Here is a 15054-nt window from a genome sequence, read left to right on the forward strand (position 1 = left end):
ACTGCTTATGTATACATATGAGAGCTTTATACGAATCGTGCAAGTGTACCTAATGAAGTGTCCGGAGAACCACGTGAACTTGTGCAACATTTGTCAACACGTCATTATGAAATGTGCGCAATGGCAAATACAGCGTTTAGCCACAGTCCATTGTGGAGCTCACACTCCATCTTATCATCTCGAAAGTTGCAACAAAGCGGAGCAGTGTGTTGCCTTAGAGGCCACGCCCCTCCTCTCCTCTCCTCACTCTGATTGGCCCGTCGAGTTTCGCGTCAGAGTTGCATTTAAGACGCGCGGCACTTCCTCCTGTGGACTGAGAAAACTTTTTTGAGTGTGGCAATCATGTCCGACAGAGGAACCTTCGACACCAACGTGGTGACCGTGACCCGCTTCGTCATGGAGGAGGGCCGGCGGGCCAAGGGTACCGGGGAGCTCACCCGGCTGCTCAACTCGCTGTGCACGGCCGTCAAGGCCATCTCCAGCGCTGTGCGCAAAGCCGGCATCGCTCACCTGTGAGTACGCACCCCTCCTGTAATTTCCGTCATTATAATTCCTCACTCAAACACCCCTGGACGCCATCCGGAACATCCACGTTGGCTCAGACCAAGCAGGAGATTCTGGTTTGGCTCGAACCAATCAGGAAGCGCATACCTGAGGCCACGCCCACCCCTCGTCACTCCCTCAACAGACATCTGGTTACCCATCTGGCTAACCATTTAACTACTTCCAATATTTTGGTGTTAGCTTAATGTGCAAAAAACTCGTGAATGGACCCGCACAAAAAGTTTACATGACTGCACCTAAAAGTTCATTTGTACATGCTTGACCTTTGTTGCTATTCCCGTGCGTGTGTTTGTTTGCAGGTACGGCATCGCGGGCAGCACCAACGTGACAGGTGATCAGGTGAAGAAGCTGGACATCCTTTCCAACGACCTGGTCATCAACCTAATCAAGTCATCCTTCACCTCCTGCGTGTTGGTGTCAGAGGAGAACGAGAAAGCCATCATCGTGGATCCCGACACCAGGGTAGGACGCTGGAAGAACATCACATTGGACCCCGGCAATGAGCCAAAATGTCTTCTCCTCAGGGCAAGTACATTGTGTGTTTCGACCCGCTGGATGGCTCCTCCAACATCGACTGCCTGGTCTCCATTGGAACCATTTTTGCCATCTACAAGAAGGTACTTGCACCAGGTCACCTTCTTAAACAGGGTGGGCCAAAGAAGCCACCAGAATACACCCCATGAAGATTTGTGACACATTAACGTTCCACCATCTTGTCTCGCAGGCGTCGGAAGATGGCGAGCCTTGCGAGAAGGATGCCCTGCAGCCCGGCAGGAACCTGGTGGCGGCAGGATACGCCCTCTACGGCAGCGCCACCATGATGGTGCTCTCCACTGGACACGGCGTCAACGGCTTTATGCTCGACCCGGTCAGTACATGGATTTGGTTCATATTTAGTGTTGATCCAGGTCATTATCACTGACAGAAATTGTGAAAAGAATTTACAGAGCAGAAGTGACTTGAATATTTTTGAAGTGATTTGTATCAAAGTTGGCGCAAATCCAGATGCGCATTTTTTTCCCCTCAAGAAATAACTGAGACGGGTGTGAAAGTAGTCCAATGAAATTCAGTTCTGATATTTGACTTAGAAAATGTAAATGTGAAATAAATGATTTTCACCCTTCCTGCTCTTCAGGCCATCGGCGAATTCATCTTGGTGGACCGGGACGTAAAGATCAAAAAACGGGGGAAGATCTACAGCTTGAACGAAGGCTACGCCAAATATTTCGAGCCGGCTGTCACAGAGTATTTGCAGAATAAGAAGTTTCCTCAGGTAATGTTGACATAACCGCTGGACAAAGCTCCAGGAAATGCGTTTGTGAAATTGCCTTCTTCTTCCTTCTTGTTAGCACACTGTTCAATTTTTATCTCTGTCACGCTCCATTATTGTTAAACGAGTTCAGCAATGCCTTGCGATACGACTGAGCCGTCATTTGGCATTTTTTTCCTTCGATTTCATAATACCTCCACAAACAGTAGTTCCGTCGGTCTGGGTTATACTGCCCCCAGGTGGCTAAGGCGAGCACACCAGAAGGAGCAGCATTTTGAATTATTTTAATTAGATTTCATTGTCAATACTGTATGTATGTTCATAATTAACCAATATTTTTAGTGCTATTTTCCTAATTTAAAAAAAAGTGAAGGTTTGAACAGTTCAATGGCATTTCCGTCCATTTTAATGCATTACAGAGTTTTGGGTTACAAACGGTACGAATTCAACTTAAATCGCAAGGCACCATTGTATGCCTTGGTTAGCTCATGGCTAATGTTAATGCATTTGAAATGACCGCAGGACGGCAGCGAGCCCTACGGCGCCCGCTACATCGGCTCCATGGTGGCCGACGTGCACCGGACACTCATGTACGGCGGGATCTTTTTGTATCCTGGCAACACAAAAAGCCCTCAGGGAAAGGTCAGTGCTCATAATGAATGTAAAGCAACGGGTATGTAAAAGATGCCATTTGGGACGATAGTAATGGTTCACCTTTTTGCTGCAAGCTGCGTCTGCTCTACGAGGGCAACCCCATGGCGTTCATCATCGAACAGGCAGGGGGCGCTGCCTCCACGGGCTTCGAGAACATCCTGGACATCCAGCCGAAGAACATCCACCAGAGGGCGCCGGTGGCCATGGGCTCCTCCGACGACGTAGCCGACTACGTGGCCGTCTGCCGCAAGCACGCCGCCAAGGCAAAATGAGCTCGGTTCACTTTGCCGTCCGCTCTTCAGGGAAGGAGACAAGTCTGTTAGCTTCTATTTCAAAATGTGTCTGCGTTTTGTTGACTTATTACATGATGTTCCATACATGTATGTCATTTAAGGACTATGAAGAAAAATACATTCCACAAATAAACAAATGGTACAGCTCATTAAGACATAGTATGATTCAATGAACACTAACTGGAATTAGCTCTTGTGTTTATAAAACTCGTCAATTCTTATTATTATACCTCAGTTTTCAGCCTTCATTTGAAATGTATACCTTTTGGTCGGAGAATACGACACATAATGACATTTGATGCTGTTGTTGCAATTGATCTCCAAAAAGATATTTTGTCCTGCCGCTACGACAAACACGAAGACTTCCTCTGTTCACCTCTACCTGTGACTCCACAACAATGCACACACAACATACACGTGAAGGACCACAACTTGACCTTATTCATGCTACATAATGATTAAAAAAAACTCCACAATAAATGTGTCAAACTTCTATCCTCCTTTTAGCACTCTGGCTAGGCTTGTGTTCATCCTTGAAGGGTCAGGCGTATTCTAGTTACGTTGACATTTAAGCTCAAAGGTTATCAACAGTTCAGGCGGCCCCTGTGAACTTTCCTACAAACGCTTGTCCTTCCCAGCAAGTTCTCTTTAGACAGCTGTGAGCCTGCAAGTCTGCTGTAAAAAGTAACCGGGGCAAGTTTGAAGCAAACAGTCAGAGTAACATCCTGCAGTTGCTGCTTTCTGTGTGAAATTTGCATCCACGCCTCTGTTTAACAGAATGTCTTAAAGGAATGTTGAAAAACAGCAACATGAAATTTAACACTGACTCTGGTGTGCATTTTTGCTGTGTTCTGTGTAAAATTCCCAAACGGGTAAAGATGGGATTCACTGTTCCAGCTCCAGTGCTGCAATCATGCGGGATGGGAACTCTGTGTGAAATAAACAAAGTTATGAAGTTTAACAACCAAGAAAGTCTGCCAGCTTTGCTGGGTTCTGTATAAAACCTTCTTAACAACAACTGGAAACAAGTCATGGCAGCTGACACCGGACACCACACACACACACACACAAATATAGATCCCCCTGAATCTCCCCTCACTTTGCTTTTTCCCCTCACCCAAGTCAGGACTCTAACGCGCCCCGGGAAGCACCATGTCGGACCAGTCGGCCTTTGACACGGACGTGTGGACGCTGACCCGCTTCGTTATGGAGATGGGTCGCCAGGTCAAAGGGGCGACAGGCGAGCTGACACAGCTGCTCAACTCCATGATGACGGCCATCAAGGCCATCTCATCGGCCGTCCGCAAGGCCGGCCTGGCCCACTTGTGAGTAACCACATGTTAAAGTTAAAGTTAAAGTCCCAATGATTGTCACACACACCTGGGTGTGGTGAAATTTGTCCTCTGCATTTAACCCATCCCCGTGTGATTTTAATCCATCCCCTGGGGGAGAGGGGAGCAGTGAGCAGCAGCGGTGCCGCGCTCGGGAATCAGTTGGTGATCTAACCCCCCAATTCCAACCCTTAATGCTGAGTGCCAAGCAGGGAGGCAATGGGTCCCATTTTTATAGTCTTTGGTATGACCCGGCCGGGGTTTGAACCCACAACCTTCCAGTCTCAGGGCGGACACTCTACCACTAGGCCACTGAGCTGGTACATGTGGGTCCCCAAAAGGAAATACTTTGTAAAGACATTTGTAAATATATGAACAACAGGCAGAACAGTTGACTGTTCCCATATGAGAAAATTGTGCCTGATTTTTTAGAAGACTGTTTAAATGTCATTTTCTTTGTCTTAAAATGTGTTCTCACGTGTACAAAAAAAACAAATAGTAGTTCGTTGACACCGAGTGGCCACAAGATGGCGGCAATGCAGTGCTTTAAAATACTTTTATTTCTTGAGTGCAAAAAATAGTAAATATGAGTTTTTCAGCTATTGACGAAGGATGGGTTGAAATAAATCGACCCAAATTTGATCTTGTGAATGCCTCATAGTGAATGTCAGGGGTTCAGTGAATAATCTTAAAAATTGAACTTTTACTTGTAATTCCAGTTCTGATTACAGAACTGATGTAGGACAACAATGGCCTTTGTGAAGCTCACATGCAAGTCAACACGGAAATTTGTGGTGTGCACTCACAGGCAGGGCATGGCGGGCTGCGTGAACGTGACGGGGGACGACGTGAAGAAACTGGACGTGCTGTCCAATGACCTGGTGATCAACATGCTGAAGGCCTCCTACGGCACCTGCTGCATGGTCTCCGAGGAGGACAAGGGCCTCATCATCACGCCCAAAGACAAGAGGGTAGCGCTATTCGTGTCATATATTACGCACATGCACGTACACAAAATACTACATACAGTACAGTATGTGTTGTGATGCAGGGCAAGTACGTGGTGTGTTTTGACCCCCTGGATGGTTCCAGTAACATTGACTGCCTGGCTTCCATCGGTACCATCTTTGCAATCTATAAACGGGTGAGTGTCGCTAGATCACGTTACATGCCATCTTTATAATGCACCATCTGTTTAGATCTCGCGACAGTATATGAAATCCATGCCCTCCAATCTCATCAATCCATTACCAACCCACCTATTGAGAATTGACAGCTGGTCATGGCTTGAGTATACAGATATATATGAGTATCTTTGCTGTGCTCTCAGGTGACGGAGGGCGAGCCGACCGAGGAGGATGCCCTCCAGCCGGGCAGCAACATGGTGTGCGCTGGTTACGCCCTATATGGCAGCGCCACCTTGGTGGCCCTCAGCACCGGTGCTGGCCTCAACTTTTTCATGCTGGATCCAGTGAGTTTAAAAAAAAAAAAAAGGCATCAATTTTTTTTTACCACTTGCGTTGACCGCGAACATATTTCAATTTTTGTTGTCGCTAGGCTATCGGTGAGTTCATCCTGACTGAGAAGAATGTGAAGATCAAACCCAGGGGGAAAATCTACAGTTTGAACGAGGGCTACGCAAAGTACTTCCACCCCTCTGTCAACCACTACATCAACCACAAGAAGAATCCCGAGGTCAGCTGTCATCTGTCTGTAGGGTGTGTGCGAGCCAGTTGTTCCTCACACTAACATCCTCTTCCTGCATGCAATGTGTACGCTCAGCACTTTTCGGCAGCACGCAGCATGTGATGCAAGGCGGCCGTCATGCGATGGTACAGTGATGACTCGGAATAGATTTTTTGGGTCGTAGCTGACAAATGCAAAGTGGAACTTTTTTTGTCATACTAAGGCACTATTTTCATTTCGTTCCTTCTTGCACTGATTTAGCTCAAAATGGGTTTCATGTATTTGTGTGGAATAATTCCATCTGCTAATTGAGTTTCTTTATGGTTTGTTTTTAAGTTCTTTTTATTTTACTTTTACGATAATTTTATGGATTTGTCAATGTTTTACTTGTATTATATCTGTACACACATATCTACATACATACACACATATATATATATATATATATATACATATAGTATTTTTTTTTGGTGGGGATAATTAATATTATCATTTTCATATTACATTTTACAGACATCTTTGAAATGGTTAATTATTTTGTATGAATATGTATTTTTTCATTAGCATATTATCTGTAATTTGTGAGTCTTTACAATCAATCAGTTAAACCGTCCTATTGAAAAAGAGTCATTTGAAGCAATAATTCAAAATAATACCACTGCAGCTATTTGAAACAATCTTTTCTTTTTACATGAGGCCTTAAGCTCAGCTCCTTTTGAAGTGTGTTGCTGCAGTGTGTGTGTGCGTGTGTAAAATATTAGCCAACACATTTGGCCTTGGTGTGTGATGCCTGCGCCATTAGTCAGCAAGCACATGACTGCAGTGCGTCACACACTGCCTGCATGTGTCCACACGTTTTGTCTGTGCAAAATGATTTTTGTGCATTTTTTAGAGCCTCAATATGCCCAGAACAGTACAAAATAGTTGTAAATGAATAAAAAAAATAAGCACCAAGCTGTGTCTACCCAAACTTAAGCAGGATGATGGCGTGCATCTTGACGTGTTCATGAGCCACGGTGTTAGCCACTTCCTTTTTTCACCTCCGTTACAATTCAATGCCATTGATAAGGGCTTCGCCAAAAATTTGTGTCGGGTACACAACTAGCGCCTGAGTAGAAAACATCCATCGATATAAATAGGTCGATACAATACACGTGCTGACAGCTACCGTGAGCTAATGCTCATGCTATCCATTAGCTTTGATCCATTTATTATTTTGCACATTTCAATCATATTACATTTTTTTTTTGCTGATAGCTACCCATTTTTCTTTGGACCTTTATGTCATTTTTTTTTTTTAAAAATAACAAAAACTGTTTTTGGTCCATTTGAAAAGGGTTATATCTTTTGTTATATATTTTTTGCCTTTATATTCAGCCAGCTCCTGTGTTGTGTTGAACAGGACGGCGGTACGCCATACGGCGCACGCTACGTCGGCTCCATGGTGTCGGACGTCCACCGCACCATCACGTACGGGGGCATATTCATGTACCCGGCCAACCAAAAAAGCCCGGAAGGGAAGGTAAGCTTTCCATTCTGACACTTGCTTTCGATTTCCATTGTATGCACAGAAACCCCCACCAGGTGCTACTACAGTAAAACTGGAAGGCAGTAGTGACACAACAGAATAAAAGAGAAGACAACGAAGATGGAGAAGTGAAAGCGACAATGAGATGACAGCTGGCCAGGATGTCAAGGCGGGGGAGAAGTAAGCAGATTGGTGAACGAGAATAGGGAACAAACATTTCACTTCAGAGATTCACTGGCGGCCATTACAGAGATGAGCATTTCAAGGCTTCTGCTACCCAAAACAGCAGCACACGCCATGTGGAATGGGATGAACATTTCATTTGTTCATTAACATTTGCAAAAATCAACTCGTCGATTGACTTTCCATACGCAACTCCAAACTTTCATACTAAATCTTGAAATTATAATTTGATGACAAGAACACTTGTGGTATATGTTGTGTTTTGTAGCTGCGCCTACTGTACGAGTGCAACCCAATCGCATTCCTGGTGGAGCAGGCAGGTGGCGTGGCCACGACTGGCACTCAGAGGGTCCTGGACGTGCAGCCCCGGGCCCTCCACCAGCGGGTGCCCTTCGTGGTGGGCTCGCCTGACGACGTCAATGAGTATTTGACTTTTGTCAACAAGTATCAGTAATGAGTTCGTCTTTTATCATCAGTATGCCAAAGGGCTTCCACACTTTGACCAAAAAAGGCAGTCAAACATTTCAGCTCTGTTTTTTTTTTTATCCCAAACTCGGTAAAATTTTACATTTACTGTTTTTAAGTCAATTGTTTCTTTGGATTCAGGGGGTTTTGTTTTAATCTTGCAAAATTATTGTGTGTTTTTTAGCTAAAATATTTGTTGTAACTTGTTTTACAACTACACTTTGTGTTTGTGTAAAACATTCATAAGTGGGGGTTTTTCTGACATTTTAAAAAATGGGATATGTATGGAAGGTAATATCTGGCAATCACTTTAGTCCCTCCCCTCCGTCCTTGACCAAAGCCACGCCCCTCAGCTACGTCATGCAGCGGTGCATTTGTACAGTGTACACAAACTGATGTTAACCACCGTGGCTACATTGCAAGTTGGAATGTTGCCAAAACGTTACCCATTTTATTAATTATTTGCCATGTACAATCAATTAAAAATACTTGCTCAACTCACCGTAATGACTTGTGGTTTTCCGGGTCCAGCGACGGACGCAGACGTCCGCTTTGGAAATCACCATTGCATTTGTTTACCCTTGATTCGTCTCAAGGTCTGTCAAATTTCTTCTTCTGAACTTTTATTGCTAGCCCAACGGAGAAGAGGCAAGAAAACGAGGAGTGCGTGCGACGAGGCTGTGCAGGCAGGCAGGCAGGCAGGCAGACTGCGTGCGTGCACGTGCAATTGATTGACAGGCCGCACCTTGTCTAAACTCTGGCTAGTTTAGTTACGTCGGGACAAGTAAAAGGGAGCCAGACAGGGGTGAATTTTCAAAAGATCAATTTAATAATATTCTACTGTCACATTTGTTTCGTTTTTAAACATGGCAAACTATACCTTTCAACTTTGCCCAGCAAAATGTAGAACTTTTTTTTTCAATGTATTCAAAATACTTTTAACTGCTTAAGATAACTTCCCCTAAATATTTATAGTGTTTCATAGACATTTATACGCAAATAATTTTTTAAATTGCCTTTTATTTTTAATTTGATCTCATATTTTCCCAACTTGATTTTTTTCTTCTGTTGTCTGTTTTTTGTACAGAAACATTTTTAGGAAGGATTTCTACTCATTTCTTTTTATAAAAGATATTCTTAGAGCATTTTTTCTGAAAAGTCAAACAAAAACCTTTTTACTGGTTAACTGGCCAATGTAAAAAAAATCTTCAATTTGCCCAGATGAGAATAATCTCAATATTTGAAGAAAATGCATAAAACAAATTTGTGTCACACCTTTAATGGTCGACGTTAAACGAAACATTAGAAAAAAACGGCCATTTACAAGAATCAGCATTTCCCCACTCACTGAGCAGCATATGTACAAGTACAAAGAATAAAAGACAAAATTTGTTCAATACAAATTGGCTTGAAATTAGCAGTGTTTCCTTAAAAACACTCATTTGTTGACTAAAATCAAAATGCTTGAATTCCACATTGCATTTAAAAATTTGGAAAAAAAAAAAAAAAAAAAATCACTAAATGGTGTCTATGGCGGTGGTTGTCATCAGACCAGTGGGTAGCTGGCAGCGGTGGCGATGCCGCAGTGGTTCTTGCGATCCTTGGCCATGTAGATGTAACCTTTGTCCCCCCACTTCTCGCTCCAGCTGCAAAATGAATACAAACGGGTTAGCGACGTCTCTCGCTCATAACAAAGACGGTAGCGTTTCAGCACCCACCTGTTTTTGACGATCCAGTACTTCCTGCCATCCACATCTTCACTCTCGTAGCCGTAACCCACCACCAGCACGCCGTGGTCCAACTCCTCGCTGCTGCACTCCTTCTCAAAGTAGATGCCTAAATCACAGCCAAGCATCGGAAAGAAAAAGTCCCAAATTATTATTATTAATTTTTTTTTTTTTTTTACATTCTAAATTCAAAAGAAACTTTTGTTTTTAACAATTTTAGAAGTCTCCAAATTTCTCGAAAGGCGAGCACTGACCTGACTGGTAGAACTGGAAGGACTCGTGTCCGGCGTCGATTGCCACGGAGACGGGCCCCACGGAGGCCACGGCCTTCATCAGCGCGTGCTCCTTGCCGCTCGGCACATCCATGAAACCCGTGTCGTTGGCAGAGTTGAACTTGGGGTCGTAGCGGCATGGCTGGTCGTCCTGCGGGAGGGGGAGATGAGCGGCCTCGGTTACCGTGGCGACGACCACGACAAACACTACTAAACCACTTGAAACAGTTCAATTGAATGCATTTGGACTTTATGTCGGGACGTACGGTGCCCATGTAGGGATAGGCCTGCTCCGAGTCCAGGCCGTCGTTGTCCTTGATGTACTGGAAGGCCTGGTCCATCAGGCCTCCGTTGCAGCCCTCGTTGCCTTCGGGCCGCGAGCAGTCCACCAGGTTCTGCTCGCTCAGAGACACCAGACTGCCCGTCTTGCGGAAGTGCTGACCCTCCAGGGCCCCTGTGGTGCTGAAGGCCCAGCACGACCCGCATTGACCCTGAATGCACACATGTACACACGTCAATACGGGAACCCGGGAGGATCAAAAACGCTCTGTAGGTAGCCTCTCGTAGGTTTTCCCCAAACCTCAAGCATGAGAGAATGTGCTTATGCGAAAATTTAAAAAGGTGTTGAATGTGTGTAAGTGGTGTGTGTGTGAGTAGCGCATTATCACTACAGCACAAGGGCAAGTTTGTGTTTATTATTTATTGTGTTTATAAATATTATTATAATAAAATATTATGAATTAAATATTATAAATTATATCTTATATTTGTATAAGATTATATATAATCTATGAATATAAGTATACATATATATTATAAGATTTTTTACACAGAAGATTATATATATAATCTATAAATAATTATCTAAATAAATATATACACTACCGTTCAAAAGTTTGGAGTCACCCAAACAATTTTGTGACCCCAAACTTTTGAACGGTAGTGTATGTGGACGGACATTATATGGCAACAAGTAAGGGAGGGAGGGACTTGGCGCGAGTGCACAATGCAGATAACCCAAGTCCAGACATCTTATCTTTCACGCTGAGCTAAATATGACTCCATTACACTGCGGTCGCCTCACAAACACTTGTTTAATTACTTTGAGGTGCAAAAACATGAAAATATTGACAATTTGGTTTTATTTAAGGTCAATTACTTTGAGGTGGAAAAAAAATCATAAAAATATTGAGACTAGTTGGTCTTGTTTAGGGTTCAAACATTTGGTAAGGGGACTCCCATATAGCCAATGAAAGGTCACCCAATTATTAGAAACAGAGCCACTATGTAAAGTCAACGTTAAAATGTATTATAGTCATTTGTTAGATATTTTATTTTACTTTTCAGGATGGTCACCAAAATATTAAAAACTGCACTCAGCATAACAGCAACATTTTATTTTTTATGAATGAATGTTTAGTGGCGGGATTCATTCACAAAATATTGGCACTATTTGTAAACACCTTTGATTGATTCGGGCAGCTAAGCCATTTAGCTCACACTTGCAATCAAATATATACATGACTCAAATTGAGGCGGCATGGTGCGAGAGAAGTTCAGAACCCGCAAAGCCATTTTCCCCCATTGATTGGGAATTTCTAGCCTTATTTCCCAACTCCATCTTGGCAAAAGCCTGGACTAGTCTGTGTGCGGACGAGGTTACCTGGTCCTTGACGGGGGTGACGTAGCCCTGGTCTCTCCAGTCCACCGAGCGCGGCGCCTCCAAGAAGTTGGGCTCCATGAAGAGAGCTCCTTTGACCTTCCTCTGCACCTTGTTGCTGCGCTTGTAGCCGTTCATGATCTGCCGGAACTCCTCGTGAGTCTGAAGACAAGCGCGGCAGAGTTAAGAAGGCGCCCGCGATGAGCTGTTCGTCGGCCGGCTCCGGCGCGTACCATGTCTCCAAAGTGGTTCATGCCCAGGCTGTAAGTGTGCTTGCCCATGGAGTGTTCCAGATTGTGCAGCTCAATCTTCCTCAAGTTCTTCTCCCACACCATCCTCCTCCAGCCTTCCTCCTTCTACAATAACAACAACATCGACAGGCGTGTCTCAACAAAGCAGAGCGTGAAGATTGCAAAATGGAGTTTTTTTTTTTTTAAAGATTTATCTGCTATTGTATGAAAGGGAGGGGGGGGGGGGGGGGGGGGCAGGATAACCGGCTTGTCTTGGATTTTGTGAATATTCGGAAGGTTGACTAACTCAGCAATTTGAAAGTACAAAAAGTGGGTGGAATAATAAAGACAATGTATTTTGCGGAAGACGTGAATGCTGGGGAAACGTTCACACATGCTATAATGGGCCCGAATTCTTTCATTTCCTCGTGGTACCTGGTGGTACTCCTTGGAGTGCCAGCTCTTCCACAGGTCCCAGTGCTGGTCCAGCTGAGGGTCCAGGGAGGGGGCCGAGGCGGCGGCGCTCAGGCACAAAGCCAACACGATGAGAGGCAACATGTTGGTGGCTACCAATAACAAAAAAAAAAGATATAAAGATACAAACACGTCATCACCCTGACTCCTTTTGGCATTCTCACGTAACTTGGTGACGGCTTCATTTAACACATGCACTGCTTAATCAATAATTATAATTGTTCTTCAAAATAAAATCTCCTTACAACCACAATAAACATTTTCAAACTTAAATAACAAAATACATTTACAGAGATTTTGCAATATTAGGCGTTGGATCTTTGGATTCGATCTAATGTATTTGTTAGAAATATTAATAAAACAACAGATCGCATAATAAGCTTTGTTATTATTATTGAAATGATTATTACTGGTGGGGCAGTAAGTGTACCTAATAAGTTGTCCACTGACTGAGTAATACGAAACCCAGCGTTGAGCTTCCCGGACATAAACTCGAACAACAACATCCCCTCAAATACTCTATTATTCGAATCGTGCTCTTATCATACAAAACAGTTTCTATCAAATTATGTTAATGTAGCTTTTTAAAAGAATTCGAACAATGGTAATTTCGAAACTGGCTGGGATTTTATTTTTTTCTTCCGTTTTTTTTTTTTTTTCCTTCACCTAGTCACGGGATCTGCGAAGGCGAGCCAAGAAAGTAAGCCATTGAAAACTCCCGTCCATATGTCGTGGAAAAAGATCAATTTGAACGAAATAATGCATTTTTTTTTCTCCTCGCCATATTTACGCTTTTTCGCACCCATTCAAATAGTAAAACAAACTGGTAAGTGCCGGTTGTTGTCTTTTGTTTGAGCCGAGAGGCCTGCAAAAGGCAAGCCGAATCGAAGGTGACTACCGAAACTATCGAACCCTAATCAAAACGTCGATATATTTGATTTGGAAATCCAACTTCTAACCTTAAATACGCCTTTCTCCAATGTACTTCGTGTCTCCACGCTATTATTGCTGTGCGACAAATCCCCACGATTATATTAACAAATTAAAGGCATGAATCAGGATGAACATTAGTCACAAATAGTAAGCAACGCTTAAGATTGAATTTAAAAAAGAAATTAATACTTACTGGCAGCCTGTAGAGACGATGCGGATAAACGGGAAAGGGGGGAAAGATCCTACTGCAGTTGGGCCACACAAACTTATAAAGGATTTGAGTGGCAGTCAACCTCCCGCCCACCGAGGTGTCTGATTGGCCCATTACCTGTTTGTTCTTACTCAGGGGTGGCCCTTTGGGTGACGTCATCTCAGATGCACGTGATTCCTCATTGGAATGACGCGACAAAAAACAACAACGTTAACGACGACTAGCCCCTTAAAATGACATCAATTCAAACCGTTTCGTAATACCACGAATGATGCATACGAGATTGGCCGTAAAGGCTATTTCATTCGTTCCCCTGCGTCTTTTTCTTTTTACTTGATGTGATAATGACACGTTTGGGCAAAACAGTAGTGTGCACTCGTTATCGGCACCGGGTACGCCCGCTTGCTTGCCCCGCTTGAGCAAATATCAGGGAAGATAAATAATAGTCAATAATTAAAAGTAAACAAAACTAAACAAAAAAGACATTTCAAGTGTTATCGTAAAGAATAGGAAAGTAGGTTCAAGTATGTGGACTTTGAACGCCCGTCACAACAACATCTTGCTTGATTATCGACCCATTTGGGAAGTCAAGTTGTTTTCTTGATTAGCTACGTTATCTGAGTTGAAGGTTGAAAACACGTGGAATGACATTTTAAAACGATATATTGAAATGTTGGTATTATTTATTCATTTAAAAATTTCATTAACCTTAGCATAGAGATTGCAAACAAGCACTGGGGTAACAGACTTTTTTTTTTTTTTTAAACAAAAACCCCACATGAATTTATTAGAGATTTATGGTTATTTTTTTGTAGAGTTTCACAAAAATATTGTTAAAAAAGTGCTCTTGCTCATTATCTGAGTTTAGCGACTTTAGATCAGATTATTGTAGAGATTGTAAATAAATATAGCAATTAGTAATAGCAATTGGTAGATATTTTTATTTTAAACTTTTATCTGAAACTTTTCAGTTTAAAGAGAAACTATGTTGAGAAATAATCAGATTGCACTGGTTTACTCTTATTTGAATGTTTTTTTTGTACTGGTAAAAAAAAAAAAAAAGTTCCCCATGTTAGAGTGATCGCCTGATGACTGAGCATTTTTATTTTATTTTAGAAAAGTCTGGACAGAACGCTCATGTGAAGAAAGCCAACAACAGGAAATCGTTTTTTCTTCTTTAAGTTATGCTGACTAAACATGTTTCTTTTTTTTTTTGTTCATTCAGTACATTCTTCACAAGTCAGCTGATTAGGTTATCAGGTTAAAGGTCAGTAGACCACGTCTACACACACTTGTGGCACTAAAGACCACCCACCACAGCACTCAACTTAATCAATGCTAAGGAGTCAAAATAAACAATTTCTTAATACTGTATAATGTGCTAGTTTTGTTTTGTGATGATTGCTTCCTGTTAAACAACAGTGCCACCTGGCAAGTGTTCCGCTGTTGCTAACAGTAAAAAAATAAAAAATAATCTCGCTTAAAAAGTAGTTCAATGTTCAATGTAATGCTCAAGTTTCCATTTTTTTTCATTTGTCCTTCAATTTATCACAAAAATAACATGAAACAACAA

General features: G+C 42.7%; 3 protein-coding genes across 5 annotated transcripts; 2 read left to right on the forward strand and 1 right to left on the reverse strand.

The window, feature by feature from the left end:
* Positions 1-278: 278 nt before the first annotated feature.
* LOC119127254 (fructose-1,6-bisphosphatase 1-like) lies at positions 279-2934 on the forward strand. Its single transcript, XM_037259140.1, has 7 exons — positions 279-512; positions 864-1026; positions 1089-1181; positions 1289-1432; positions 1700-1837; positions 2357-2476; positions 2563-2934. The coding sequence occupies exons 1-7, from the start codon at positions 343-345 to the stop codon at positions 2758-2760; spliced, it is 1026 nt and encodes a 341-aa protein (XP_037115035.1). The 5' UTR covers positions 279-342; the 3' UTR covers positions 2761-2934.
* Positions 2935-3860: 926 nt separating this feature from the next.
* On the forward strand, positions 3861-8476 carry fbp2 (fructose-1,6-bisphosphatase 2). Of its 2 annotated transcripts, XR_005098776.1 has the most exons (8): positions 3861-4106; positions 4921-5083; positions 5164-5256; positions 5443-5583; positions 5670-5807; positions 7201-7320; positions 7383-7506; positions 7778-7919. XR_005098776.1 is itself a non-coding variant. In XM_037259144.1 (7 exons), exons 1-7 carry the CDS (start codon positions 3934-3936, stop codon positions 7961-7963), a joined length of 1014 nt encoding a protein of 337 aa, XP_037115039.1. In that variant the 5' UTR covers positions 3861-3933; the 3' UTR covers positions 7964-8476. The 2 variants fall into 2 exon arrangements, 1 of the variants encoding a protein (XP_037115039.1); XM_037259144.1 differs by lacking the exon at positions 7383-7506 and having other exon boundaries at positions 7778-8476.
* A 759-nt stretch (positions 8477-9235) lies between these two features.
* On the reverse strand, positions 9236-13594 carry ctsla (cathepsin La). Of its 2 annotated transcripts, none has more exons than XM_037259106.1 (8): positions 13460-13594; positions 12299-12429; positions 11867-11989; positions 11637-11795; positions 10240-10464; positions 9956-10124; positions 9693-9810; positions 9236-9620 (listed from the first exon to the last, which is right to left on the reverse strand). In XM_037259106.1, exons 2-8 carry the CDS (start codon positions 12419-12421, stop codon positions 9521-9523), a joined length of 1017 nt encoding a protein of 338 aa, XP_037115001.1. In that variant the 5' UTR covers positions 12422-12429; positions 13460-13594; the 3' UTR covers positions 9236-9520. The 2 variants fall into 2 exon arrangements, with proteins under 2 accessions (XP_037115001.1, XP_037115002.1); XM_037259107.1 differs by having other exon boundaries at positions 13464-13582.
* Between the last annotated feature and the right edge of the window lie 1460 nt (positions 13595-15054).

Source organism: Syngnathus acus, chromosome 9 (genome assembly GCF_901709675.1).
Source record: "Syngnathus acus chromosome 9, fSynAcu1.2, whole genome shotgun sequence".
In the NCBI taxonomy this organism is placed as follows: Eukaryota; Metazoa; Chordata; class Actinopteri; order Syngnathiformes; family Syngnathidae; genus Syngnathus; species Syngnathus acus.

Excerpts from the sequence above, each read along its gene's own strand:
- LOC119127254 (XM_037259140.1), top strand. The coding sequence starts at position 343 with ATGTCCGACAGAGGAACCTTCGACACCAACGTGGTGACCGTGACCCGC. Across the intron at positions 513-863 it reads AAAGCCGGCATCGCTCACCT|GTACGGCATCGCGGGCAGCA; the intron begins GTGAGTACGCAC and ends GTTTGTTTGCAG. Across the intron at positions 1,838-2,356 it reads AGAATAAGAAGTTTCCTCAG|GACGGCAGCGAGCCCTACGG; the intron begins GTAATGTTGACA and ends AAATGACCGCAG.
- ctsla (XM_037259106.1), bottom strand. The coding sequence starts at position 12,421 with ATGTTGCCTCTCATCGTGTTGGCTTTGTGCCTGAGCGCCGCCGCCTCG. Across the intron at positions 10,465-11,636 it reads TCACCCCCGTCAAGGACCAG|GGTCAATGCGGGTCGTGCTG; the intron begins GTAACCTCGTCC and ends GTGTGCATTCAG. Across the intron at positions 9,811-9,955 it reads CTTCCAGTTCTACCAGTCAG|GCATCTACTTTGAGAAGGAG; the intron begins GTCAGTGCTCGC and ends GCTGTGATTTAG.
- fbp2 (XM_037259144.1), top strand. The coding sequence starts at position 3,934 with ATGTCGGACCAGTCGGCCTTTGACACGGACGTGTGGACGCTGACCCGC. Across the intron at positions 5,084-5,163 it reads TCACGCCCAAAGACAAGAGG|GGCAAGTACGTGGTGTGTTT; the intron begins GTAGCGCTATTC and ends GTTGTGATGCAG. Across the intron at positions 5,584-5,669 it reads ACTTTTTCATGCTGGATCCA|GCTATCGGTGAGTTCATCCT; the intron begins GTGAGTTTAAAA and ends TGTTGTCGCTAG.